Source organism: Neofelis nebulosa, chromosome 9, assembly GCF_028018385.1.
Source record: "Neofelis nebulosa isolate mNeoNeb1 chromosome 9, mNeoNeb1.pri, whole genome shotgun sequence".
Taxonomy (NCBI): domain Eukaryota; kingdom Metazoa; phylum Chordata; class Mammalia; order Carnivora; family Felidae; genus Neofelis; species Neofelis nebulosa.
The window spans coordinates 53276670-53302703 of record NC_080790.1 but is presented as its reverse complement, the minus strand read 5'-3'; the positions used below and the strand labels follow the sequence as shown (position 1 = coordinate 53302703).

The 26034-nt window shown below is 45.0% G+C and overlaps 1 protein-coding gene across 4 annotated transcripts in view; it reads right to left on the bottom strand.

Annotated features, from left to right (window-relative positions):
- The window catches only part of TGFA (transforming growth factor alpha), a 116861-nt gene that overhangs the window by 54491 nt on the left and 36336 nt on the right, over positions 1–26034 (bottom strand). For all 4 annotated transcript variants that reach the window (XM_058683787.1, XM_058683789.1, XM_058683786.1 and 1 more), the window contains exon 2: positions 24088–24141. In XM_058683787.1, the coding sequence (XP_058539770.1) occupies positions 24088–24141 (54 nt within the window). The remainder of the gene's footprint in view (positions 1–24087; positions 24142–26034) is intronic.

Genomic DNA, 26034 nt, shown 5'->3' with positions numbered 1-26034 from the left:
GATACCATGACTTTGTCCGTTTCCTGCCCTCATCCTTTGGGAACTCCCAGGGCACCAGTCCACATGGCTTGGGGTAAGAGTTCACAAAGACCAGGAATGAGTTGCATGAAGGCACATATCCAGTGTTTCACAGGTGAGACCTTCAACTTTACACTTTTTTCCACCACATATTAACTGAACAGGGTTTATTACCCGTGCAGGGAAAACTTACTATAGAAAACTTACTGTAGAAGAGAAAACCACAATACTGAGAAAAACAAAGATATTCAGAGGGATGAGAGGAAAGGAGGGAAACACTGTGGACAAAACCTTGGCCTCAATACAATAGGGGATTGAGAAAGGGAAGAAGAGCCATCGAGCGTGTCTCATAATGATTGGAGCCTTCCAATCATTATGGAGATCAGGACTACCATGGACCTACCACGGGCCAACAGGCACTCAGATGTGCACTTCCTTCACACCTGGCCAAGGTGGGGCCGAGGGGAGAGGATTGTGGAGCAGGAATTAATGAGTTATGTCTTGGATCCTACCCAGTTGAGCACGGCCCTGGCAATCTTCTCAGGTGGCTTGCGCATCCCTTGTGGTCAGGCAGGGACAAGATGACTATCTACCTGCATGTGTCAGCCATTGCCCCTCTTTCTCACCACCAGACAAGCAACTATTATTTTTCCTGTTTAATAGACAAGGAAACAGAATCAAGAGTTGGTTCGCTGGTTGGTATCAGAGCCACGGCAGGGACCTGAGCCTTTCTGGTTAATCAAGCCTGGGATTCTACGGACCCACCCCTTTTCACTATGCTCAGCTCTTTTGTTCACCTTGATGTTCCTTGATATCCTTTTTGAACTCCATCTGTGTAAAGTAGGGGTTTTCCATATTCCCATGTTAAACTGCAAAACCCCAGGTCCATTTAACAACCTTTCTTTCCATAGGCTGGGATAACAAGTGATAACTATGACCCCCCTGCATGTTTCTCAATCACCAATCGTGTTTCAAATGTGCGCCAAAAAACAAAGGTGCCTTTCATGTCATTCCCCAATAAAAACAGCTTTACTTTTGGTGTGAATGCTAAATTCTACAGTAGTTTGTTCCTAATGGTGATAAGATTAATTTATTCTCATTGAAAAACTTTTTTTTTAATGTTTTTATTTATTTTTGGGACAGAGAGAGACAGAGCATGAGCAGGGGAGGGGCAGAGAGAGAGGGAGACTCGGAGTCCAAAGCAGGCTCCAGGCTCTGAGCTGTCAGCACGGAGCCTGATGCAGGGCTTGAACTCACAGACTGTGAGATCATGCCCTAAGCTGACGTCCGACGCTTAACTGACTGAGCCACCCAGGCGCCCCTCATTCTCATTTTTAAATGCAGTCCTGATCCCTAGGCACAAACAATAGCTTGAAAATTATATGTATATATTTATCTTTCTTATATTCAAACTCAAACAGTAATGGATATTGATTATGGTTCCTATGCTAATATGTAGAGGAAAGCATGGACAAATGCCCACAGACCAAATTATTAAACACACATACGCTCTGTGATATCAAGTGATAATGCTCACTGCTAACATTTCAAACTGTTCTTTGGCAGCACTTATTGGGTGCCTCCCGTGGTCCAGAGGGCACACAGCACGTGAGCAGAGAAGACTGGATCAGCCCCACTCTTTCTCCTGGGCAGCTCCTGGAGGTCTGCTGGGCAAGTGACTGACACCTAGCCTGTTCCTATACAAGGACCTCGCTGGGCCATTATAACCTCAAACTTCTCATCCTGTGTGTGCAAACCTTTGCAGCCATTGGAGGAGGGGTCTGAGTAGGAGGGATCTTCCAGAAAAATCCTTCAGGGGGATCTCAGATCACCATGGGAGGCCTCGTGAAGCTTGTGTACCCAATCTCAGGCCCACTTTGCTATTCTTTTGTCATGGTCCCAGTGGCTTCTAACCTCTGTGTGTGTCTCCCTTTGCCTTCACAATGCTCACTGCAATATTCCAGAATCTGCTTGCTGTATGAGAACATGCCACACACCCAGGCACACACCCCAAAAAGGAAAAAGCTAACAACAGTGTAGCAAGCTTCCAAAACAAATAAACTAAAATCTACTCACCAGCCTCACCCATACTTCTTGGTGTCATAACAGCGATGTAGCTAATGGTGGTAAACAAATGTTTAAGGAGGCACAGAATTTTGGAGCAAGAAGCCAACTTTAGGGATGAAAATGAGATCGAGAGAGGTTGTTACCCAAATCCAGGTCTCCGAACTTCTCACCCAGGACCAACTGATGTACAACTATTGGCTCAAGTATACATTTGAGTTTTTCACCTTTTCCAAATGTATTCGTTTTTGATTGCTGCTGTAACAAATTACCACAAACTCGGCAACTTAAAACAACACAAATGTATCATTCATTCTACAGCTCTGGAGGTCAGGAATCTGAATGGGCTAAAATCACGGTGTCATTAAGGGCTGATTCCTTTCAGGGAGAATGCATTTCCTTGCTTTTTCCAGCTCTATGGTTGGCCAGAATTCTTTGACTCCAATCTCGGCTTCCTAACTCTTTTCCCACTCTGACTCTGGACCTTCCGCCTCCCTCTTACAAGGGCTCTTTGATTACAATAGGCCTACCGGGATAATCTCTCCATTTCAAAGCCCTTACCCTAATGAATCTGCAAAGTCCCTTTTGTCATCTAAAGCAACATGTTCACAAATTCTAGGGCTCAGGATGTGGATATCTTTGGGAGACTGTTATTCATCCTACCACACCAAGCAAAAAGAATTCTCTTGTGTTTGTCCAGTTATCTGCTGTCTATAGAAGAATATTTGCAAATTTGTCAGCCCCTCTAAAATGCAAAGCTGGGTAGAGCAGTAGGAAGAAGAAACCAGTGTTCTGTCTGTACAGTTATAATCCGAGGGCCAACATAAGTTAGAAATTGAAGCAAATGACCATGTTCACGAGTAGTATCCACACCTAAGCAGATATTCAACATAAAACTGTAAATTTGGTCCCAAATTCTCAGTAACTTGAAAAATACAAACTTGAAAAACTTCCAACAAAATGGGAAAAAAAACCCCAAACAATAGACCACCAAATGCATCATTGCCATTAACATGCATGCCTCAGCTAGTGATCTGAGCACTAAATGTTCAGTGTGGTCCAGTAATACGGACACAGGCCCTGCCAATCCACCTCAAAGCAATTTTAATCCTTCCCCAGCACCTCTTACCATCTCAACACTTGGAGTTTTCCTGCTCAGTATCTTCCTTCAGTGGACATCATTGTAGCTAACACATAATCCAAATCCACCTACCCATGCTTATTTTCTTAGGATAAATTCTTAGAAGTGATATTTCTGGGTCAACGGGTAGGCAAGGCATTTTAAAGCCTTATGATGAATATTAACAAATGGCTCATGTAAGCTGTAACAATTTACACACCCAACAATACCAGTCTCCAACCTTATCTACTTTGTTCATCAACCAAGTTGGTTATTTTTATCTTCGCTAATCTGATCAGTGAAAATGATATCTCACATTAATTTGCATTTCTTTGATGATATCTAGCAAGGCTAGATATCTTTTCCAATGTCTGTTGGTCACAGTTGTTATTTTGTGACTTACTTATTCAAATAGTTTGCTTGTTTTCCTATTGGTGTGTTAAAAGTTTTGTTATCTGTAAGAGTAATTTGCTATTTTTTTTAATGTTTATTTGTTTTGAGAGAGAGAGAGAGAGAGAGAGAGAGAGAATCCCAAGCAAGGCTCTGTGTTGTTGGCACTGAGTCCGATGTGGGGCTCAAACTCACGAACCCTGAGATCATGACCTGAGCCAAAATCAAGAGTCAGACGCTTAACCAACTGAGCCAGCCAGGTGCCCCTAGAGTACTTTGTTATTAGAGATAGGACTCCTCTCTAGGATTCAAATATTGGCAAATATCGCCCATGGGTTTTATTTACAGTGTTTTTGTGTTTTTCTGGGTGATGATCAGAACATTATAATTTTTATGTACCTATTTTCCTTTATGGTTTCTGTCCTCAATGTTCTGATTAGTCCCCTCTTTTAGAAGTTATATAAATATTCACCTATATTTTCTTAGAGAAATTTTACACTTCCACTAAAAAATATTCCCATAACCTAGAACTTTTTTAAGAATGTCATTAGCCTATCCTATTTAACTTTATTTCTTTTTCAATGTTTAGTCTATGACCCCAGAATCATTTGTGACCTTTTCCCTCTTTTCCACTAGGGATGCGGAATGCTACTTTGTATCACATCAAACTATTTTGTGTGACTGGCTCTCTTCCGGAGGTTTCCATGTTGACTTGAATGGATCTATTCTTGTGCTGGTGTCACAAAGTTTTAATTAGAGCAGTTTTATATTATTTATTAATAACATTTGATAGTACAAATTCTTCTACCTTTCTTTAAAACAATTTTTTTAATGTTTATTTTTGAGAGAGAGAGAGAGAGAGAGAGAGAGAGAGAGAGAGAGCGCCCGCGAGCACGAGCAAGGGAGGGACAGAGAGAGAGGGAGACACACAATCCCAAGCAGGCTCTGAGCTGTCAGCACAGAGCCCGATGTGGGGCTCGAACCCACAAACCATGAGATCAAGATTGGAGCTGAAGTTGGATGCTTAATCGACTGGGCCACCCAGGCACCCCTCCCCTTCTACTTTTCAAATCAACATTTTCTTGTGCCTTATTTATGAAGGCAAACTTTAGAAACCTTTAGTAAAATTTCTGCTACCCGTTCTGAAAGACTAGAACTCACTTAAATTTCTAAAGTAATAATGGGAAGAACGAACAATTTTAGAACATTGCACTTTCCTATCGAGGCACAGGTTCCCGTATTTAGTTAAATAAATTATCTCAAAAGGAAAGTTTTATGGCGTTCTTCAAATAGATTCTGAACAGCTTCTGAAGTTCACTCCTACATAGTCTACAGTCTATTTCACAACCGTCTTGAAGGTGATCTTCCCCAGCATATTTTTAACTGGTTTATAGGAAAACCACGGATTGTTTATTTTCTTACTTGCACCCTGCTAAATACTCTTAATATTTCTGCTAGGCATTCTGGTAGTTTGTATTCCTCAGGTATGTAATTATATAGTTTGTAAAAGCAGCAATTTATTTCCTTTCCAACCAGAGTTTACCGAGCACCTTTTGTCAGACGCCTAGTCTACAGAGTCAGGTGCTGCAGGGATCTCAGCACCATGGCGGAGCTGCCCTCCAAGGCCACATGGGTGAGCCCCAGAAGCTCCTGTCGCTGGGGGCAGGATTGCTACCAGAGGCTCATCGATGCTGTCTGGAGCTTGGCTCTGCTCTCTGTTTGCTGCCACAATTACTTTCATTGTTTTGTTTTCCAAAAACTAGACTTTAAGACATGCCTTACTTCTCAAATAAGAATCATCCAAAATCCCCACGCTCAAGCAGATGTCTGCAACTCTTCCCAAAATAGGCTTCTGTCGGAGTATTTGTTACCACCGAGTTCTTTTGCACAAAACTATGGGAAATGACCTGTTTTCATGGCCCATGGACAAAAAGTTTTAAGCCATAAGAATAAGCAAAATACTTATTACTAACAAATCTACAAAGTTACAGAATGAGGCAAAAATTTAAGATTGAACCGCAACTTCAGACCCGACTGTGGCACAAACTTTTGCAGGCAGGTAGACTAAGTTCAAATCTCAGCTCTTTTTACTAATTCTGACCTCTTTTTACTAATTTTTACTAATTCAAAACCCTCTGGGCCATAGTTTCCTCACGTATCAATAGTGAATGTTATAAAAACATGATGTAAAGCACTGGGCCAGGCTCGGTATTAATTCATTCACTCACTCACTCAACTATCAAGTGCCATCTGTGTGCCAAGCACTGTACTGGGTGCTACATGAATGAACCAGACAGACAAGATCACCACCCTCAAGGAACTTAGGTCTACTGGGGGAGGCAGACAAATGATAAGTAAACAAACAAATGAAATAATGAAAGCGTTAGAGACAGCAGTGAGCACTTGGAATTGACAGAAACAGAGGTGGGACAGAGAGCTGCTGTAGGATGTTACCATTAGGGAAGATGTCTCTGAGAAGGGGAAGCAGATCTGAGGTCCGAAGGGCACAAATGGGTCAGTCGTGGGGGAAACTGGGGAAAGAGCATCCTAGGCAGAAGGAGTATCAAGTGCAGAAGCCCAGAGACAGAGAGGTGTCCAACACATGGGAGAAAAGGAAAGGATGCCAGAGAGCTGGAGTACAGAGAGGAAGGAGGACAGATCTGCTAGCTGCAGCCGGGGAGGGGAGGCAGGGGATGCATGCAGCAGGAGACTGCCTGGGTCTTACTCTGAAAGCACATTGCTTCTCCTGCTGCTGTTTTTTTTTTTTTGTTTTTTTTTTTTAAATTTATTTATTTATTTTGAGACAGAGAGGGAAAGAGAGAGAGAAAGCATAAGTGAGTGGGGGAAGGGGGGGAGAGAGACGGAGACAGAAAGGGAGGGAAGGGAGGAAGAGGGAGAAGAAGAGACAATCCTAAGCATGCTCCATGCTGTCAATGCAGAGCCTAACATGGGGCTCAATCCCATGAACTGGAAGATCATAACCTGAGCTGAAATTGAGTCAGACACTCAACCTACTGAGCCACCCAGGCACCCCTGCTGTTGTTGTTATAACTGATGGTGACACGTGGAGATACTGCACTGGATTGTAATTTAAATGAGAAACTCAAATACATGTTCAACTATGTCATTTGCAAGAAAGTATACCACAGAGACATACAGAGGCTCATTTGAAGATTGCTAAGCATTTCTGTTTCACTCAATGAGTCTCCAGTATCGATTTTAGACCTAATGTCAGGCACAAATCAATGAAAAAAAAAAAAACAAACAGAAAACTGCACCTATGTGGCAGGTGGAATAGGGAAAAGCTGCACCAGCAGTCCCTGCTGACAAAGTGCAAGCTCCCTGAGCATCTTTTCCTTTGGGCACACTGCATTCCAGCCCTGCTGACTTCTGATTAAGAGCCCATGGTAGGGGGGAGGCTCCGACTGCTGCATAGGAAGGAAGTGGGGTCCAGCTTTTGGACAGGCCAGGGTGGCCAAAATCTGATGATGGACATCAAATCTCCACTGCCAAGGACCTCAGTGGTATTAGTCATACCAGTAAGAATCATTTCCAAGGATCTATAATATCACAGCTGTTTAGGCTGAGGGATTTGTTCGATCCTTTTATAAGCCCACGATTCACATCACATGCACAAATCTGTATTTTTTATAAGCAGTATTGCATTTATTTCCTGCGAGGGACTCGTGCATTGTTCTGACTTGAAAACTGTTGGACATGAGAGGAAAAATAATTAAAAACAGCTTACTTCAGCATTAACTCTTAGCTCTGTCAATGGAAGAAAGCCAATGTGGTATTTTTGTAACTAAAGAAAGCCTACTTCTGAGGCAATTTCCAGGTGACAGAACAGAGGCATTTCAAGAAGTTGTTTGCAAACCAGTTGTTAGACCTCAGGATCTAACTTAACGCCAAATACTAAACCATAGGAAACAACATATTATAAAGAGTGGGTGAGAATGTTAGAGCAACTCACCAAAGCTGGTATTACCCTACCCCTCAAACACAGAGCTGCCGAATCTGCCAGTCCCAATGACACTGCTCTGGGACAATGCCTTGGAGACCCATTTTCTGAGTATATGGATTTCCTATGCTGCTCAACCTATTGGAGAGCAGGAAAGGGCCTCCCCCAGGGCCATGGGGCTTGCTGTCTGTCCTGGCATGGGACTGGGGGTCAGTGGGGAACGAGCTATGGGAAGAGGTTGGAAATAGGGTTGTAATGAATTATAGGCATAAGACACAGGTCTTGGACTGAAGGGAGTGTGAGGGGAAGGGGCCTTGGAAAGGCTAGGGCAGAACAAAAGCCCTAGGCTAAGGATTCTGGAATAGGCCATGGAGAGGAAGATAGAGGCAGGGAAGATGTTTTTCTCCTTCCCTTTCTCCCCTTTATCAGCAACATCAGCAGAAGGGAGGGAGAAGGGACCGCCCATTTACTGACTGTAAGAGGAGGCAGAAGGCAGAGGTGGAGAGGACACTTTCCTTCTTCCCTGGCTTTGTGTGGGGGAGGGAGTAAACGGCATGTGCATGTAAGAGTGTATACAAACCCAGTTTATCTAAATGTCCATACCTGCCAGTGAATAATAATAGCCAATATTTGTTCAATACTGTAGTTAACAAATATTTTCACATTTGTTTGGTCTTCACTACTATTGACAGATATGCAAACTGTCATATGTGCTTAGTCAGTATTATGGTCAGGATTCAAAGGTCTTTGCTCTTTTTCTTACCCCTGTGGCTTTCCACCCTGGACATGTACTAGAATTCCCTAGGAAGACTGAAAAATTACTGATGCCTGGACTCTCCCCTAGCCCCTGTGAATTAGGATCTCTGGGGGTAGGGCTAGGGCCTCAGTGTTTTTAAAATTCCCCAGGTAACTATAATGAGCAGCTAAGGTTGAGAACTCCTGGCCTACCCAATGGCCCCCAAACTTTAGTGTGAATGTGGGTCACCAAGGGAATTAAAAATGTAGATTCCTGGACCTCACTTCGAGATTCATATTAGGCTTGTGTAGCAATATACACGTATCTCTACTTCTAGGCATGCAGAAGTCTTGGTCTTCCTCAACCCCTGGAAGTTTGGAATAGCCACATAAGTGCTTCAGGCAATGAAAGGTGAACGCTAAAAAGTGACACATATCGGGGCGCCTGGGTGGCTCAGTCGCTTGGGCGTCCGACTTCAGCTCGGGTCATGATCTCGCTGCTCGTGGGTTTGAGCCCTGCGTCGGGCTCTGTGCTAACAGCTCAGAGCCTGGAGCCTGCTTCAGATTCTGTCTCCATCTCTCTGCCCCTCCCCTGCTCGTGCTCTGTCTCGATCTCTCTCACAAATATGAAAAATAAAACTACAAAAAAAAAAGTGACACATATCTGGGTGAGAGTGTCAACCACTGTCACTAGACCTTACATTCCTCTTGCTGATCTGAAGGTCTAACCTGAATCATCAGTTTCCCTGGAGAGTGACCCAGGGCCCACAGTACACTCTGAATTAAACTTTTGCTATGAAGGTAATGACGTGTGTCACTGCGGCACAACCTAACATTTCCTGACAGAACCTGTTGGTCTGAAGTCTGGTAATATTACTTTTTATAAACATCGGGGTGATTCTTATGCTAGCAGCCTGTGGCCTCCACTTTTAGAAGTAAGCCCAATGCTGGGTTAACCTCCTGTGTTTCATGTCTTTGCGTGTGCGTGTGTGTTTCAGGTCTTTATACAGAAATTGGTTGAGCTCAGGGAGAGAGGATTCATTGATTCGTTAAACTTTTACTGTGCACTCACCCATGTCGGGCACTGATTTAAGTGTTCACCTTAGAAACAGATGAATAAGGCAGGCACCCCTGTCCTCTAGGAGCAGACCAGAAGAGAAAAGGCAGCAGGGGGAAATACTAAATATTTAAAAAAACAAGGGGATGGGACAGAAGAGGGATAAATTAATTTTGCCTGAAGATAGAGCAGCTTTGTGAAAGGGGAGGTATAGGACCTAGATCTTAAAGGACAAGTCAACACAGCCTAAGCAGAGCATGTTCATGGGTACAGCTATGCAAGAAAGCATTAGACAGCTAAGTTGGCGCAAAACAACGGGATGAGCTTGAGGAGAGATGGCCCAAGGGGCTGGCATTCAGGGATGGAGGGAAGTGAGAGGGAACAAAGGTAATGCAAGGTTCTAGAGCCCTGCTGTCCAGTAGAAACAAATGTGAGCCACCTAGGTGATTTCACACTTTCTAGAAGCCACCTTTAGGGGGAAGAAAAGAGTGAGATGGATTTGAATATTTAACCCAGCATAGTCAAGATAGTGTCATTTCAATAAGCCACCAATATAAACATTAATAAGAGTGCATAAAAAGAAGCATGAAGAAACAGTCTTCAACATCCAGTGTACATTGTATATTTTTAACACACCTCAATTTGGACTAGCCACATGGTAAGCGCTCCGTGGCCACTTGTGGCTGCAGTGCTGAACCGTGCAGCTCTCGACAGCTGCCAGAGGCTTCTAAAGACACACTTTTCTAGGGCATCTGTCTGGCTCAGTCATTGGGGCATGCGACTCTTGATCTCGGGGTTGTGAGTTCAAGCCCCATGCTGGGTGTAGAGCTTACTTTAAAAAAAAAATCTTCAAGGAGGATACACTGAGCACTGGGCACTCATTCACTTAAAAACAAAACAAGAACTCAGTATCCTCCATGTGTCATATTTTTAACTATATAAGCCTTTGAACACCAATAAAAATACAGGGATATTTAAAAATATTATCATTGTCAAAGCCCTCTCCCCAAACAACATCTTGGTTCAGGAGATTATATTTACTCACAAATTATAGTACTTAAGCCAACTTTAAGAAAATAAGTCAATTTGCAGTATTAATGGCAAAAGCACACCTTTTAAGACTTTTTTACAAGAGTACACTATTTGGATAGCTCAGTAGTGTCAACACTCTTAAACCAAGGTTGAGAATTTTAACTTGAAGAGGGACGAGCAGCGGGGGAAGACCTGTTCAGCTGAGCTCCTTCCCTCAAGCGCAGTAAAAACAGGCTGTTGGGGGCGTCCTCCACTCTCTCCTAATCAGAAGTGCCCTTCGTCCTTTTAGAGAAGCCAACTGTGGGCATAACCGGCACAAGACATGCCAACGTGCATATGGGTAACAGGAGGCCTAGATGTTTCACTGTGTTTCAGAATCCTTAACAAACATTAAACTTAACTTGTTAAAAAATGGTCTGGAGGCTGTACTCCTTTCCATGGTTCACAGACAAGAGATCCTGGATTCTGAATCCATCAAGGATCCTCTCAACACACATCCTCAAGCCCTCCGTCATGGCTGAAGCGATTTCCAAACCAGGAAGACCTTCCCCGCAGCGGAGCACAGATGAAAGATTCGGCCTTGCAGAGCCCTTCTTCAGTCCCCTCAGGCAGGACAGCCCGTGGTGGGCCCTTCCTGCCACTGCTCAATTTATAACTCTAGTGGACAGTCATCTAATTCAGGTTACCCTTTGCAGTTCTAACCTTCACCCCCACCACTTAAAGGCCCCGAGGGCAGGGGCTGTCCGTTGTCTGTCTTTGGTGCCCAGCACAGCCCTCCACAGTAAGTCCTCACATTCAATCATAAGAATCTTAAAATATTCTTAACATAAGAATCCTGAAGCAAAGAGAAAAAGGGAGAGAGAAAGAAAGAGAGAGAGAAAGAAAGAAAAGAAGTTAGATAGATATATTCAACTCAAATTGGGCCAAAGATCCCTCCAGTATAATATCCCCTTTCTCAAGGGTACCAAAGAACTAGTTTTTCTTTTTTTGAAAAGATAGGATTTTCTTCCACGTTGTCACCTGGATGGTTAATCCTAAGAGCCACTGAATCCCAACCTTCAGCTCCTCAATTAGGTATACTCTCAGCTTAACTGTCTAATTATTTTCCCATCTTTATGCATTTCTAACCTGTGCTCCCACTTAGATTCTTAAATCATTACAATCAAAAGGGGAATTAGGAGCGCACTGTTCTCATATAAATCACTATAAATAGTCCCTACATGTGATCATCATCTTCTCCCTGAACCCTGCCCATGATGTGAGAGCAGCCTGTTCAGACTTCAAACAACGGTGTCCAAGGGCTTCCGTGTAGCAAGAGAGAATGTGAGATCCTCAGGCAAGTGACCACACCATTTTCCCTTCTGGGGTCCTGTGACACATGTCAGGCACCTGACACAGGAAGCCAAGAAGTTCTCAACCTTCGCTACCCTCTGGTGCCTTGGCTGACCTCCAGCATTTCCACATGGTGGCTCTCCAATTTCCCTCTGTTCCTCCTGAATCTCACCGCTCAGAAAGAGAACACACCATCCCACGCTTCCCCTGTCACCAAAGGGGCAGACTGTTTCCTCTGCATTGGGTGCCGTAATTCTGAAAGCAAAGCTGCACTTTTCAGCATCTACTGGAGGGGCAGGTTCTAGAACATCACTTCCCAGTGGCAAAATGGGGCTTCCTCTGACCTGCACTGTGCGTCAAGGGCACGCCCCTGAGCACTGAGTTGTGAGGCTGACCGACCCTGCCTCGGACTGGTCTGCCTTCAGACTCTAATCACATCCCTGCCACCAACTGGCTCAGGCTATCTTGGTATTTCAGATACCATTTCTCACACAAACATTACTGCTTTCTCACTCTGTCTTTGTAAATCTAAACAAAAAGATTCATGTAACGGATACTTACACAGAACTTCCTATGCACCCGGCACTGTTCAAATGCTTTACATAGGTCATCTCATTTAATCCTCATAATGGCCCTATGAGGTAGGCTCAGTTGTTGTCTCCACTTTACAGATGGGGAAACTGAGGCACAGAGCGGTTAAGGAGCTCCCCCAAGGTCACAGTCCTCAAGGGGCACGGTTAAGGCTTAAACCATGGCTGTTTGGCTCTAGCTTATACTGCAACCACTGTGCTATCAGATTCATAGGATTTTTATTTTAAGCACCCTGCCATCAAGCCAAACTTAAATAGATGAAAAAAGGCATAATTCCCTCACCTGCTAATGAGAAGCTGAAATCAAGGAAAGCATAAGCTCTGAATAATGAGAGAATTTCTAACCTAGCAACCACCCCCCCTGGATACACAGCCCAGGCAGCTAGCAAGTGGGGGCACTGCACATAGCCTGGGAAGACTGTGTTTTCATCCCTATGGGCTGTGTGAGCTTGGGGTCCTACAGGTTTATTCCCCTGTGTTTCATATGCCTAACAACACTGTTGTTTTAGAGAAATCTATGAAAAAGATTCTTTTAAGAAACACCTATCTGTGACTAAGTATTTGTATACACTGTGAAACATGCACTACAGTAAATCTAGTAGCCCTTGTCACCATATAAAGTCACATAATATGAAATACAATGTTATGGACTGGATTCCCCATGCCATCCATTATATCCCTATGACTTATTTAACACTTGAAGTTTGTACCTTTTGACTCCCTTCTTCCATTTTGCCAGTGCCCTCCTCTGGGGCAACCACCAATCTGGTTCTCTGCATCTGTGAGTTTATTTTGTTTGTTCATTTGTTTTGTTTTTTTAAATTCCAAATATAAGTGAAATCATATAGCATTTTCACTCTCCGGCTTAGCTCACTTAGCATAATACCCTCAAGGTCCATCCATGTTGTTGCAAATGGAGAGAATTCCTTCTTTTTTATGGCTGAGTAGTATTTCAGTGTGTGTGTGTGTGTGTGTGTGTGTGTGTGTGTGCGCGCGCGTGTACACACACACACCTCTTCTTTATCCACTCTTCCATCGGTGGATACTTTGGTTGTTTCCATATCTTAGCTATTGTGAAGAATGTTGCAATGAACACAGAGGTGTATACATCTTTTCGAATTAGTGTTTTCATTTCTGATAAATACTCAAGTAGAACTGCTGGATCGTAGGGTCGTTCTGTTTTTATTTTTTCTATTTTTTGAATTTTTAAAATGTTTCTTTACTTTTGAGAGAGAGAGAGAGAGAGACAGAGAGAGAGAGAGAGAGACAGAGAGAGAGGGAGACAGATGATCCAGAGCAGGCTCTCCACTGACCGCACAGAACCCGATGTGGGGCTTGAACTCACAAGCTGCAAGATCATGACCTGAACCAAAGTCAGACACTCAACTGACTGAGCTATCCAGGCACCCCCTATTTTTAATTTTTTGAGGAACATCCATACTGTGTTCCACAGTGGCTGCACCAATTTACATTCCCACCAGTAGGTTCCTTTTTCCACCTCCTCACCAACACTTGTTATTTCTTGTCTTTTGATAGCGGCCACTCTGACGGGTATGAAATGGTACCTCACTGTGGTGTGTCACACACTTTTGATGTTCAGATTGGGTCTTTATTCTGGAAAAGGTTGGGGAGTACTAGCCTCGGGAAACTGTGTGTAATGACAACTGCAATATGGATGTCATTTGGTTGGATGAGCGTCTGGGTTTCTAGAGCCTTTCACTGTGCTGGGCTGTGTTTCTTTAACAGGGTGTCAGGTGGAAAGCCTGCTAGCCCCAGAATTTTATCAAGTCTCCCCTTGAGTGTTGTGTGATTCCTGATTCTATTGCCATTTGTCCTACCTCAGAACACCAGGAAGAGTCACTGTGACAGACTTCATAGCAAGATCTAACACCTTCCCCTTTCAAGATTCTAAAAATGCCTTTCTGAGACGTACTGTGTAAGGCAAGGAGAGATGTTCATTATATCCCAAGTCCCCAAAGACAGGATGCAAAAAGGCCCAGAAAAAGAGATTCTTAGCCCGGCTGCCAAATGACAGTTGGGAAGAAAAAGGTTCCCCTTCTGAACCCCAGGCTACATGGCACCAACATGTGAGCAGAATTAAGACAGACCTCTATTCTATTTCAGCTTATCTGTTTTCCCCTCGTTTAAAACAGCACTAGCATGCTTTGGCATTCAAGAAACATTTTAGTCAATGCAACCTGTTGAAAAAAATGTCCAGATATAGAAATTACCTCCCATTACACATCCTGATAAAAGAGTAAGGCCATAACTTTCAAGTCAGGAAATTAAGAAGAAAGATTTGGAAGGAGTCAGCAAATCAAACAGCTGCTGAGCCTGCTAAGGAGGACATCTGAGCCTGGCTGGATTAGCTAAAGGTCCCTTCGTTAGTAAATAACTGGACCCTCCAGGCTGTTCCCAAACTCAGAAGTTGGAGGCTTGTGCCTGGGCTCTCAGAAAATAAAGCTGATCCCTTATCCCAAGCTATCATGCTCATCATTTCACTAGAGGCAAAGATAATGAGAAAGAGGATCTTTTGAGGTGATGGGCTGAGTTCTGAGGTTTTTGATTCTCTTTACCAAGCTCTCCAGTGAATGCTAGAAAGTCTGTTGTGGACTCCCAGAACCAGCACTGTCCAGCTGAGGAAGAGCGAGAGTTCCAGGGAAGGGAAGTGCCGTTGCCCTCAGGAGAACGCACCGTAGCCTATGAGGCCATGTGCCATTGGCTTCTTCCCACTGGGCCTTAGCACCATGTGGCTGAGGACTAAAAGTGCAGATTTCTGGACCACACTGGGGCGGGGCCCCGGAACTGGAGCTTCAGCAGTCACCGGGAGGACTCTTTCACACACAGAAATGAGAACCACGGCCTGAGGATGCCACTCCAGGGGGTAAAAGCAGTGTGAGGATACAGGTCTTGCTTCACAATATGCGCATCACCAATCATATACTGAGCACAGAAGCAACAGCGGTTCACACTTTGAGCACCTACTGTATGCCCACATAGCTTCAAGTGCTTGCCGTGTAAGCTCTTCATCGTCAGAAGAACCCTACGAGCAGGTGCTACGACCATTCCTATGTTATAGATAGAGAAGCTGAGGTATAGACAGGTTAAGTAGTTAAGATCTCATGGCTAGTAAGGGGCAGAGGTCGAATTTGAACCTAGCCTGTCTAGCTCTAGAGTCTCACATTCTAGAGACTGGCCCCAAGGCCAGGAGCCCAGAAAGACCCCCCTTCTCTGTTGAAACTCAGAGGTATCAGGTATTTAGCATTTCTGCAAAGTAGATCAAGATCTAGGAGCCAAAGGGCTACTGGAGAAGAGTTTGGAGAAGCACCCCCAGAACTGGGAGGTGAACTGGTGATTGTCCTATCAGGGGCCATCTCTCCAAACAGCAAGGTCTCTGCAGGGCCTGCTGTGCCGAGGAGCAAGGTGTAGGCTTCAAGCTGCAGGGAGCAGGCAGCCCTCAAGCAGGCCAGGAGGGCAGGTCCCCAGGCTCCAGAAACAGCAACACCACTTGGGACTTAGTGATAGCAGCAGGCGCCGGGCAAGACAGACGTGTCTGCGCTCAATCCATGCTGACCCACAGACCTGCGAACGGACAGGAGCTACTGCCTTTTCTGTCCTTTAAAAAATCTAGCCAACCCCTTTCCTGATTATGGTATTAAAATATGCCCATTTCTGACATGATAGAAAAAGAGGAAAGTACAAAGGAAATTAAAATCACCTATATTTCCATTAGCCAGAGGTAATTCCTCTCCCAGCCTGACCACAGCAGCTGGGTGACCGCTTGACCAAGGAAGACAAGACAAACCTGATTCTCTCTCTGGAGACTCTGAGTTAAGAGGCACAGAGATGGGAGGAGTTGGTATAGAATGATCTCTGCAGTAGGTACAGGGTGTACAAACAGCTCCAGCTGAGGATCCCCTGGCTCCTGAATTCCTTGGGCCAGGCTGTGCAGCATTTCCAGTGATTCTGTGAGGGCTGATCCCTTAAAAATCAAGCCCCTTTTACCTACGCTGATGTGTAGTCAGGTTCTGTTCTTGCAACACAAGGTGCCTGGCAGAGTCAGGAGAATGACCAATCGCAGGGAAAGCCAGCTCAGTACCATGGGCCACGCTGAGCAAGATGCAATTTTTTTCCCCCTTCAAATCAATATACAGCTTTTATTCCACATTTAAAATATCAAAATGCTGAGGAATCAGCCAGGATTTTGCTGTTTCTGTAGCTGGACAACCTAGATCTTATTTATTGGACTGCTAAACTGTTCCTTTTTCAGAAACATAGACACCATCCAAAAATTTTCTGCTTTGTTTTTAACCGTTGTGGCTTGCTGAATCAAAGCAGCTGAAATTTGATACAAGTTCAGCATTGTTTCCTTCAAGAATTAACTCATCTTTCCGGGCTTGAGATACTAAATGAGCAACTCTTGGCCCTGTCTAAACCCCACGGATGTATTTTTTGCCCAAGAGATTTTGGATTTCTACAAAAGAACTATTCTCCTGACTAACGACGTTGATGGGGAAGTGGGCATACACAGACCTCATCTTGTAATGGAAGCCCAGTGTAACACTTGATCATGTTCTGTACATGACTACAGACAGTGTGAACGGTAGCCGATTCCCTTTTATTTCTCCACTGTTTGTCAACCTGGAGCCTTTTCTTTTTTCCTTCAGAGAAGACTGAGTTCTACACTGATGTGACTGAAGTCCTTCCACAGGCTCCTCTGGGGCCCTTCACAATAACAGCGGGGCCCTTCAGAGAGATGTTGATGTTTTCTGGAGTGATGGCTGACAAGGTCTTCGTGCTCACAGTAGATGCAGGAAGAAAAGAAAAAAGGAGCAAGACACAATTTAACAAAGAGAATAAAAAGTAGAAGGTGGCACTTTGATTAAAACTGGGAAGTCTGAGGGGCTCCTGGGTGGCTCAGTCGATTAAGTGTCTGACTTCGGCTCAGGTCATGATCTCGCCGTCCTTGGGTTTGAGCGCTGCACTGGGCTCTGTGCTGACAGCTCAGAGCCTGGAGCCTGCTTTGGATTCTGTGTCTCCTTTTCTCTCTGCCCCTCCCCTACTCACACTCTGTCTCTCTCTCAAAAATAAATAAACATCAAAAAATTAAAAAAAATTTTTTTTAAAAGGTAAGTCTGAATATAACAAAAGCAGGTGTTTTCTTCAAAGAAATCCATTTTGGTAGATTGTCTCTGTTGATGCTCTTCTCTGAAATGTAAAAATCATCCACTTTTATCTACCGGCCCTATGCCCTCTGATGGCAGGGCTCATTTACTTCTCACGTGTATCCCCAGGGCCTAGCCCCATGTCCAGGAGGAGGTAGTACTCAATCAATGTGTGCTGACAAATGTCCACAGCTGAGAAGTGGGAGAACAGGAAGCCTTCTATGGGCCCTGATGTTTTTAAAAATCCACGAGTTGCGTCGCTTGCCTTGTTTCTTTCGAAGATGGCAGATGGTCTCTTACCTGAGCTTGGCTTAAACCAAGCCCCTGATTTACATAGCCCCACTCTCTCCTAAAATCATCTAGATCAGCGTGCAAAAACGTAGTGAGTTAGCTAGTCTGGTTTACCAGCCCATTTCTGTTTTTACCAGGTAAGCCAACTGTTTACCCACAGGACATTTGTGTTTTGTTCCCAAACCTGTTTATGTTGGTTATACTCACTGTATTTACGTAACTTAATTATATATTACATAAACTAATGAATTGTCTGTGTATAAGTGGTTGTTTCTATTGTAAGTTCACTGTTTTGGAAAGACTTGATAAAGGTGAATAGATTAAAAGAACTGCTTTAAATTAGAGGTGAACAAGTCAGCTATAAAAAACTAGGTGTATGATGGGGAGGGTCATATACAGGTTTAGAAAGACTTATAGCACTTTAAGTGTCCAAGTTCTTATACTAAAGAAATAAATCTGGAGATTATGGAGGGTACAATAGAGGTATAGTTTATACAAGTAAATGATGCAGAATGCCAGTCAGTATGTGCCCATTCATAACTAAAACAAGACTCTCACGAATCATTCCCTGACCTTCCTTCACTCTAAAATTGTCTATTCTAAGCTATTTAATTTCATCTTTGAAACTGCTGGCTGTGATCCACTAAAGTGATTTTGTGACTCAGGGTTTGAAAAGATACGGCCCAATCCCCCTCCTTAATTTTGTTGATGGTTCAGGGGGACTGAAGAGATCTACTAAGGCTACGCAGCTGGTGAGTCAGAATCATAATCCTTGATTCCACATCCTCTGGCCTGTCTACTACCCTGAGCTACCTTCCCTCTCCCCTGGCATAGTCTCCTTTGCAAAAAATAGAAGTTCAAATTTGGATGACACGGATAAATCCTAGAGAGGAAAGGAAAGAATCCCTGATTCTCTCCTGAGGCCCCACTTTCCTCCAAACATTCTCTGCAGCAGGCAAGTCCTGCCACACTCAGTTGTATGTGCTTTTCCCCCAAACTAAAGCACACCACGTGTCTTGTGCTACAGACACTTACTTGGAACGGCGAACTGTGTACCTGGGTAGAGCACGTGAGCCTTCTAATTTTAGAATGACTCCAGCTCCACATGGGAACACTCCAGACAATGGAACGGGGAAGCAGTTTGCGGTTCTGAAAAGCTTTTGTTAGGGGAGATGAGCAATCAATAGATCTCTTGCTTGCTGGCTGATCCACATTCTACCTGTTTCTCAAACAAGTAACGCCTTCAAAGGCTTTTCCATATGATCTGATCTCCCTCCCTCTGTGTGCCCTCAGCCTGAGCTCACCTTCTCTGTATCGTTAAGCCCGATGTCCTCACCCAAATCCGGCCACCACCTCCCCAAGCCAGCGATCATGGTGACCTTCCCCACGAACGACACCCCCAAAGAACATCTTCACCATCTTCTTTCGCCACCACCTCTGAAAAGTCCCAGATGCTAACTCCAGCGGGCCTTCAAAGGCTTCCTGATTCCAGCTAGGTGGTGTCAGACACGGCTAGAGGAAGGAGAAGTTCAGAGGTAAAGAGGCATGCAGATCAAGCAAGGCAGATAGCAGAGCGAAGCCCGGAGCCTGCTGCCAGGTGTCTGAACAAGGCCCTTACCACACCCCTCAGTCATTAGAGTCTCATGAAAACATGAGAACCAGATGGGCAGCCTGGGAAATGCACAACATTTCGGAGGGTTAAGCAAGGAGCCACACAACAACTTAACCGGGTGCATTCTGTGCCTTTCAAGGGGCATTAAAAGGTGCCTTTTGAAGATGGGTCGTAACTCCTTCCTTGGGAGGGTGTGATGGATGTTCTAAGCTGTAGGTTCTGTCACCCTCATTCTGCCTCCAGCTATGTTTCTCTGTGTGCTTGACAAATTAACAACCAACCAGTTACAAATTTTCTGTCCTAATCCCCAGACTTTTGACTTCACTCCCACAGCAACTATTGTCTAAATCACCCACGAAGCAGTCAGCTGAGGTGGCCTCAGGTCATAATGAGGCTCGCATTATGGATTCCCACGCTCTCTTGTCACCTGTGTGGTGGGCTCCTTGAGGACAAGGAGGAAGAAGGTCTGCTTCTTCAACTAGAATGTTAGAACCGAAATGTAAAAGAGAATCTGGTTCCAAGAGAATTAAATATATGGCAGTCACACCATTGCTTCTCCACCTTGGGGCCGTGGCAGGCATCACCAATAATTGATCGGACCATATTTCATAATATGCCTCAAGGCAGAGTTATAATCCTTCTGAACAAAGCTTTCCAAGCAGTCTCTACCAATTTATCAGAGTGGTTGTGTGAAAAATCTTATAGGCTATTCCTGATTCAAGTCCAATAGATGAGGAAACTCAGATCCAAACAGGAACCAGATGAACAACTTGCCCAGGGTCTTGGCAAAACGGAGACCAGTTGGGCCCCAACGCACAGCATTCCTGACCTCCAGCCTAAAGCATGTATCGCTCCAGTGTCCCACTCAAAATGGAGGTCTGAAAAGCATTTACTGACGACAACGATGCCAGTTTCCTCTGCCTCTGGCATAATTTACCCTTCACATTTGGGGGTCTAAGAGAGAGGAAGATTGGAAGAAACCAATGAAACTTCAACAAGAAAGGCCAAGGGTAACTGTTAAGTAATAAGTGCATGGAACTTTTTTTTCCCCAAAAAGTACAAGAAAGCCACATGGGATCAGTCCCATGTTCCCTCAAGTGCACACACCACCCTTGATTGGCATACAGAGTTTGTAATTTTCTCTCTATGCTGCTCCATCAAGAAGTGAGAGCTGAATCCTGAGTACGTCTATGCTCCAGCACAGAATGTATCAAAGCCTTCTTATAACCAATATTGTTTCTCATTCCTGTCAACGCTTGAGTGAAGAGACCTGAATATTCACATCATGGGTAAAGCCTTGTAGCTCTTGTCCTACAACAACCCATCTTTACACCTCAATGCACAGCTCTGAGACTCAGTAAGTGGTAAGTGAGCCTGCCAACATCCAGATGATAAGGGGTTAGGAGGGACTCAGATGTGAGTCAGTCATCCAGTATACAAATGAGCACACTTTACAAAAACAGTGTTCACCAGAAAGGAAATTAAATAGAAAGCAAAATATGAAAACATTAAAGGAAATGCAAATTAAATATAGCTTGAAAGTACAGCTTGAAAAACTGAATGCAGCATCATCTACCCTCCATATTTAAGGATCGAACAAAAAGGGATTGTTGTTGTTTTTACTGGTGTAACGGGACTATCGGTTTGTTTTTTAAAGTCCTTATCTGTGAGAGAGAAGTAACATTCACAAGTGAAATGGGCTTTGCTTTGAAATATCCCAGCAGGGGCGCCTGGGTGGCTCAGTCGGTTGGGCGTCCGACTTCAGCTCAGGTCACGATCTCTCGGTCCGTGAGTTCAAGCCCCGCATCGGGCTCTGTGCTGACAGCTCAGAGCCTGGAGCCTGTTTCGGATTCTGTGTCTCCCTCTCTCTGACCCTCCCCTGTTCATGCTCTGTCTCTCTCTGTCTCAAAAATAAATAAACGTTAAAAAAAATTAAAAAAAAAAAAAAAAAAAAAAAAAAAAAAAAAAGAAATATCCCAGCAAAGGGAAAAAACCAAAATGGCGCGAGAACAGATGAAAGAAAAATGGCAGAGAGATGGTAACTGCTGAAGCTGGGTGACAGGTATTTGGGGACTGATTTCATTATTACTTCTGGGTATGAAGATTTCCATAGTTAACAGTAACAAATAGTTTTACTTATTGAATTAGCCTAGAGTTCAATACACACACTTCGATGTTGGGGTGGTGAATATGGCTGGTGGGGTGGTCCCCCATTTGCACTGCACCCACAACAGGATTTCAGTTATGTCTGGTAAGGTCAGAGTGGGGGTGGGATGGGAGTGCTCAAGGCCTCCCAGGGCCTGAGGAGTCTTCGGGGAGAAGGAAGGTCACTCTAAAGGAAGAGGAAGTTAAGCAAACAAGCCTGATTCAGTCACAAAGCCCTAGTCCTTGAAGAGGTGGCTATGATACCATCACTGCCATTTGGACTTGTCTCCCAGCCCAGCTCTCTCTGGACTCACGTCTGGGTCCAAAGAGGCAGGGTGGAGAGTAAGTAAAAATGGATAGAGCTATTCCATCAACCTCTCTGGGGCACAAGTCCCATGGCTAACTGACCCATCAAACAGAGAGTAATGCAGAGGCCAGGCAGGCAGCGTACTTCCCTTCTCCATAGACTGTCCACCAGCACTGGAATCCTCAGGTCCCTTGGACACTAGAAGTTGTGGCATTGCCCCTGCTCTCACCCACCACATTGGGTCACAGAGTGGCCCTCAGCCAGTTATAGGGTAATGTGCAACACAGTAGGGTGTGACTAGTTCTTTGAAGATACACAATGAGGAAGACTAAACCTCAAGTACTTGTTGATATCAGAGGCATTCTCACAGAAGCAAGTCCAGAAGATGGAACAGAAGCTGGTCACTAGTGCACCAAGGACAGTAATTTTGGGATGAATATAGCAGGTCTCCTCATGTCTGCCCAGGAGAGACAGGGGAAACCCCAAAGGATCTTGGCAGGAGCCACAGCTGAGAGAATAGGCTCAGGTACAACATCCCCCAGGCCTTTCTTGTCTGTACTCTGTATGAATGGCTGGAGACTGGGAGGAGGAGCCCCCTCTCCCCATGGATGGTAGCATCAGTATTTGCCATCACTGCAACTTACCGCCTACATCACTTACTGAGTGACTCAGTAGACGACCTGGCTCTAACCTACCAGGTCCTACAGTGAGGACCAGGAGAGGCTGAGGATGCATCTGGGGGTAAATGGATCCTAGGAAGGGAGATAGGACAATTCTGAGACCAGCATGGTGGAGTCATAAACCAATGCCCCTCCTTTACCCCCAATATATTCACATCTGAGCCCTTTGTGATGGGGAAGGTCATTAAAAAGTAGAAACTCTGATAGATCCTGGACTTTGGGAAGTACTGCTTTGGGATGGACACACCCTTCCACCCCAGCCCCAGAAATATAGAATATAGAGAAAGTAAGGCATTTTCTTCTGTAGCATCACGGGCCACCAAGTGGTTTGGACACCTTAAGAGTTCAATTGCATCAAGGACAACAGCTCCAAGGGGCAGTCTGTGGGGCTACAGAATCAGTGGTACCCAGTGGGAGTCATACCTCCAGTGTGTTTGGAGGGAAAGGTCTGGAAGAGAAGAGCAAAGTACCAGGGACACTGTGTGGTTGGTGAGAGAATTTATGAATATATAAGAACACCCCCCCCCACCACCACATATACCTCCCTGAAATAACTAGGGAGATACAGCAGGTGTCCACTGCAGTGACAGATGACGGCATACTCCATGTCACCAAGGGAATAGTGAACCTGGAAGATTCATGCACTGCTGACATTAAAGTTAGCTTAATTCCCTCAGAAAGCTATCTGGCAATTTGTTACAAGGGTCATAAATAAATTTGTTCTTGCTCCCAGAGATATATCCTGAGGAAAGAAACCGAAGAAGAAAAAGCTTCCAGGCATGAACAGGTAGCATCATAATTTAAAGTGGGAGTAGCATAAATATCCAATGGGGAATGCTTAATTGAATCACATCTATCCATCTTGATGGAACATCATGACATTTTAAAAGGATACATTTCAAGACCTTCCAGCGACATGGAAAAATGCACAACTCCAAAACTTGCATTTAAAAAGCAGGAATCAGAATAGTTCTCTCACCATGACTAACTGTATAAAAACATGAGCGCACCTGGACAAAGGCTAAAAGCAATGCACAATGCAATAGTGGATGTTTCTGTGGTATTCTGACCAGGGGAGGTCTGCCTCCTACATTTCCCAAACCTTCCAATATGTTGATCTAGGATCTTTAAAATGAAATAAGGGAAATACTACCAGAAATGTCAAAGATAAGCCATAAAATAATGAAACAAAGATCACCAGGCAGAAGCAGACAAAAGGGTTTAGGAATCTGGGTTCCACTTTAGATGCATGATTACATGAGCGGGGAAACTGAGGACGGTTCTGAGATCTCGGGTCCTGCAGGCTCTGCTGTCCACGATGCTTGCCCACACAGACTGTCGGAGCAGAGATGGGAGATGGCGAACCTTCAGGGAGGGGGAACAGCCCTCCTGCTCCCGCAGTGGAGACCCCCCAGGAATGCAATCGGGCCCTGGGGTGGAGGGCAGCAAGGGCTCAGGGGACAGCCCTGTGTGAGCATAGAGGGCAGGAGCCCCAGAGGAAGTTCAGAGAGCAGGCTCCACAAAATAGCCAAGGCCTGCCCCCTTCCTGTATTCCCACACCATCTCCCGTGGAGGGGACAGGACTCACCACTCAGGGCGGACGTGCTGTTCTCCAGGGCCTGGCACACAGCCAACAGAAGACCTGTGTGGGGAGAAGAGAGGAAAGGTAAGCATCTGCTCAGCAAAACACTTTCAGGACTCGAGGGCAGACTGCTTGAAAGGTAAAGACCAGGCAACTTTACAAAGTGGCCAAAAGGCAGGCCTGGCTACATAGCTTGGGGGGTGGGGGGCTCAGTGCAAAATGAAAATGTGGGTCCCTTATTCACAAATCAGGAAAAAAACCATAAAGTTTTTTCCTTCCTTCCTTCCATGGTCTCTCTCCACCTGTTCTGGTGTTTTTTTAATACCCTGTAATTTTTTTGTGGTGGTGAAACATACATAAAATTTACTGTTTTAACCACTTTCAAGTATACAGTTCAGTGGCATTAAGTCCATTCACGTTGTTGTGCACGCCATGATCTCTCTCTTTGAGGCTTGAGGATTCTTGCAGGCTGAGCACGTGGGGGCCCTCATGACAAGTGAGTGAATACACGGGCGACCACCCACTGCTGGGTTTCCTTCCTGCCAGAAGCTGGACAGATGTGCTGTGACCCAGCTGGGGCAGGGCAATCCAGACAGGTATTTCTTCTTCTCAGGGACCCCAACTGAGGCAGACAGCTGACCCCCGAGGGTATTAGAGCCTCCGTGGTCAGAAAGCATCATCAGGTACCTCGATCAGGGGTGGAGGAGAGCCTTGCCCCTGTCTAGTCACCCACTGAACAGGCAGGCCGTGGAGCTAGCAGCCCAGTGTGGGGACAGCTGCCACCATGCCCTGCCCTGAGATGCCATGGGGTACACGCACCTAACACCAACTTTTCTTGTATCCAGGCCCTAACAGGGGCAGAGTGTGGCAGGGGCGAGAACCCACTGATAGACGGTAGTTGATACGATCAACTTGGGCCAAGGCTCCAAGTTCCCAGGACACACTCCATTGTCCCATTGGAGTTCACTTACAAACTATAAATTCAAAGATAAAATCACTAAGAATTTCAAGACTACCACTGCATAGCACTAAAACCCCAAGCTCGGGGCATCTGAACATGGGACTCTGTGAGACTACACAGGTCGCACACCCATGAAGCTGCCTCTGCTAATAGATGACCTTATGTGACCTCAGGTTAAAGTACCAAAAGTTTCCAGAAACAGCAGCAAAGTTCTAATGAAGAAGGAACCTCTTGGGAGTTATGCAATCAGCATGAACTAAGTTAGACTGACTTCCTAAAACTGAAAGGCAAAAAGATGCCATGGTGGCCCTGCACAGGCTGGGCCACCTGTGGGTGGTTAGCCTGGAAGGCAGCTGAATCAAGCAGAACAGAAAACAAGCAAGGTTCTGTGCTGTCACCGCTTGCTGCACAGGACTAACCCAAACCTCTGCTATGCATGTTGCCAGGACTCCCCTCCCCTTTTCACTCAGGGTAGAGACATAGAAGGCCTGGACTCTCAGGCAAGAAAGATACTCGCAACAGGTAAAGTAATCACGCTCATGACTTTTCTTTAGGCCTTTGAAACAAGAAACATCATAAAAACTTCAGACTCCTTTTCCTGGAGGCCTGGCAGGGATTTCCCAAGTACTGCTACACCATCCTGGAACCAGATATTGGGCTAGAGTAGGGGCGGGGGGCAAGGAGAGAACAGGAGTAAAATCAAATGCCTTCCCCGTGCAATTCTTTCTTGCTGCTCAGTTTGGAAGCATGGCTCTTAGGGTTCCTCTGGATATGTTTAAACAGTCGAGTCTGCAATCCACACACCAAGCATCAAAGTGAAGCATTCCTGCCAAGGCCGGGAAAGGTTTTAGAGGTTCCACACTGCCAGCTGGGAACCTGTCACGACCTGACTTCGCTGGTACTGCCACAAACCACTCTGGGCCAAAGTCAGCCAGTGACCCAGAGTAACATAAAGAATACAGGAATTCTTTGCATATCTCTGAGGAGGCACT